The following is a 3268-nucleotide window of genomic DNA, read 5'->3' on the forward strand; positions in this document are numbered from 1 at the left end:
CGTACGCACAACTTAAGAACAAATCTGTGCGTACGAACGGTTCTTGCATGAGGCCCAATGAGAGTATTTACACTGGCAGTGCAGGGCGGAGGTGTCATGTGTCATAGCAATGAGGTTCAATTATAATTTAGACTTTCAGTCGAAATCTGAAATGATTGCTCTTAAAAGGAAACTGAAGAATGGGCTCTACTTTTATTTATATAATTATTTTATTTTCCTTTATTTATACAGGAAAATCTCTTGAGACTCATTGTCTCATTTACAAGAGACCTGTTTTTTATATATATACTGTATATGTTAAAATCTTTGCAATTAGCTTACGAAATGTACGGTGGAGAGAAAAGAAAGTCATGGGGTTTTTGCTTTTTACTCTGATATGTATAAACATAAACTACGGGATATAACACGTGCTGACTGGACAGACATAACAACAAATAAATAACAATATATAAATAAATAAAAATTTGTTGAAACAGCAAATTTGTCTTTTGTGGGTTTACCAGAAGGTTGTCAAAACCAAGCATAACGATAACTGACCAACTTTCCACATCTCCGCCATTTTTTTAAAATAAAAAAATATTTTGATGACCTGTAAAATGTGATAACCTTGATATTGTGATCTTGTTGTCGTGTTGACAATTTATGATATTCCTTGCATGACTGTCCGCTGCGTCTCCTTTTTACCACCATTCATGGATGTTCCTGTATCAAAACTCAATGGCACCTGTGTGGCGCATAAGTCACGTGATGTCCAATCCAGTAATACAGATCAATGGTGTAAATGAATGAAGACCATCTTCTGCCACCTCCACCATAAAACACATTTTTACTATTAAGATCTCAAAAAAATATGTCCAAAATTCTCTAGGTTTAGTTGGTCAGAGCAGAGGTCTGCAATCTTTACATGTTAAAAAGTCCATTTTACCACCTTTACAAATAAATAAAATGTTTATAAAGCCCAAAAAATGCATTACTACATATTAAAAAATATAACTAGCAGAGCGATATTGAGTATTAATATTTGTAAAACTTGCTGCATCAGCTGAACTTTAAGCTTTTATTAAGCTTTAAAACAAATGAAATATTCAAATAAAATTCAGCATTTGTCCTGGTTACAACTCCACAGCTACACAAACGTCTCAATAGTTTCAAACCCAACAGAATAAATCACAAACGTGTGAATTTATTGGAAAACATTGATAAAAAAAAAAATCCTGCTCATTATTGATGTTGGGATGAAACTGCCTGGGTTTGCATGAATCCTGATGAATTCAACTTAAATAACAAAATAAATGAGAGGAAGATTGCGCTGATGAGATGAAAAGCTAAACAGAAAAAAAAAATCACATCTTTGTTTCTGTATTAATAAACAAAGCTGATAAAATGGAGCTAAAAGCAAAATTTTGTTTTTCATGCAAAGCTGCCTCCGAATCATTTATCGTCTGCAAAAAACTGAGCTGAAATTTAAAAAACAAAAGAATAATAAACATGTTGTAAAGCACTTTCAAGTACTTTAAATTGAATATTTCTTATTAAATAAAAATATTTAACCTACTTAAAGAACAGAAACTAGATTTGTTGGATCACATCATTAAAAACTCTGACAGAGAGAATATTTAATCTGCATGTTTCTGGGACAAAAATGGACATTTTACATACTTGTAGTTTCTTGAGCTGTTTGTTGACAGTGGTGAGGTCTTGTCCCTGGTCCACGTAGGCCAGCTGACCCTCCAGCTGGCCCAGTCTTTGGTCCAGGCTTTCATAACTCTGAACCAGCAGGTCGGCCTTGTTGGCCTCGAAAAGCTGGCGGGCTTTGGCCTGAGTGGTGCTCTCCAGATCGTGCCAGCATTCTCTGATCTCCTCCAGCTTCTTCCGGACCACCGGGCTCAGTTCTGGCTTCTCCTTGATCAGCTGCTGACCCTCCTGTGACGGGAGCACAAGGGCAAAGATTTTAACACACAATATAACACACATATATATAAAATGAGAACCTGTTCAATAAATAAATGATAATTATAAATGTAATTTCTCCAGCTTTATCTGTTTTATTTTGAAATGCTTGTGTTTGAAAAGTAATATGAGTAAAGTAGAAGCAGTTGCTGTTCTTGCCACTTTCTTCAGGCAGGTGGTAATTTCAGACTCTGCTTGAACAGTTGACCAGAACCACAAAGCACCTATGAGCAATGAGTCATCGTCCACAGAGGACACCATCCAGACTTATCTCTGCCTTACAACTGGAAACTGGATGGCACTAATATGAGGAGAGCATTTCCTGTCTGAGCGGTGGGGTCAGCAGAGCCAGAGTCTGTGTACAGAGTGTGAAAATCTTTCAAATAAAAACAGAGTGGAGCGATAAGCAGCCCACACGACATGACTGTAACTTCCACTGTGAGTGGGTTACATCAGCTTTCATTCTGCTGACGTGGGCTCTCCTCTGCGGTGAGTGGGAGGGCTGCGTGGGCTCGAGCTGCTTCTACCCCCCCACTCTGTCTGCACTTCAGAGAGGACGTGGTCTTCCTCTGCTCCAGCTAAAAGCATCATCTGCCCTGATCCCACGGCCAACGGGAGAATCCACGTCCTGGTTTCTTTTCTAAGTCGAACCGCCTCCAGAACACAGGAGGCTCAGTCAGACCGCTGCATTTATCAACGAGTCTGAACAGAGCTGAAGGACAGAACAGGAGCTAAAGCTAAAAACGGAGAACAGGAGCTAAAGCTAAAAATGTAGAACAGTAGCTAAAGCTAAAAACGTAGAACAGGAGTTAAAGCTAAAATATAGAACAGTAGCTAAAGCTAAAAACGTAGAAAACAAGCTAAAGCTAAAAATGTGGAACAGTGGCTAAAGCTAAAAATGTAGAAAACTAGCTAAAGCTAAAAATGTGGAACAGTAGCTAAAGCTAAAATGTAGAACAGTAGCTAAAGCTAAAAACGTAAAACAGGAGTTAAAGCTAAAATATAGAACAGTAGCTAAAGCTAAAAACGTAGAAAACAAGCTAAAGCTAAAAATGTGGAACAGTGGCTAAAGCTAAAAATGTAGAAAACTAGCTAAAGCTAAAAATGTGGAACAGTAGCTAAAGCTAAAATGTAGAACAGTAGCTAAAGCTAAAAACGTAAAACAGGAGTTAAAGCTAAAATATAGAACAGTAGCTAAAGCTAAAAACGTAGAAAACAAGCTAAAGCTAAAAACGTAGAAAACAAGCTAAAGCTAAAAATGTGGAACAGTAGCTAAAGCTAAAAATGTGGAACAGTAGCTAAAGCTAAAAATGTAGAA

At 37.3% G+C, this 3268-nt stretch overlaps 1 protein-coding gene across 6 annotated transcripts in view; it reads right to left on the minus strand.

The window, feature by feature from the left end:
* sptbn4b (spectrin, beta, non-erythrocytic 4b) overlaps positions 1-3268 on the minus strand; it is a 66832-nt gene that overhangs the window by 21459 nt on the left and 42105 nt on the right. For all 6 annotated transcript variants that reach the window (XM_014015948.1, XM_014015947.1, XM_014015952.1 and 3 more), the window contains one exon: positions 1660-1923. In XM_014015948.1, coding sequence (XP_013871402.1) covers positions 1660-1923 — 264 coding nt within the window. The remainder of the gene's footprint in view (positions 1-1659; positions 1924-3268) is intronic.

Source organism: Austrofundulus limnaeus, unplaced genomic scaffold, assembly GCF_001266775.1.
Source record: "Austrofundulus limnaeus strain Quisiro unplaced genomic scaffold, Austrofundulus_limnaeus-1.0 Scaffold136, whole genome shotgun sequence".
Lineage (NCBI taxonomy): Eukaryota > Metazoa > Chordata > Actinopteri > Cyprinodontiformes > Rivulidae > Austrofundulus > Austrofundulus limnaeus.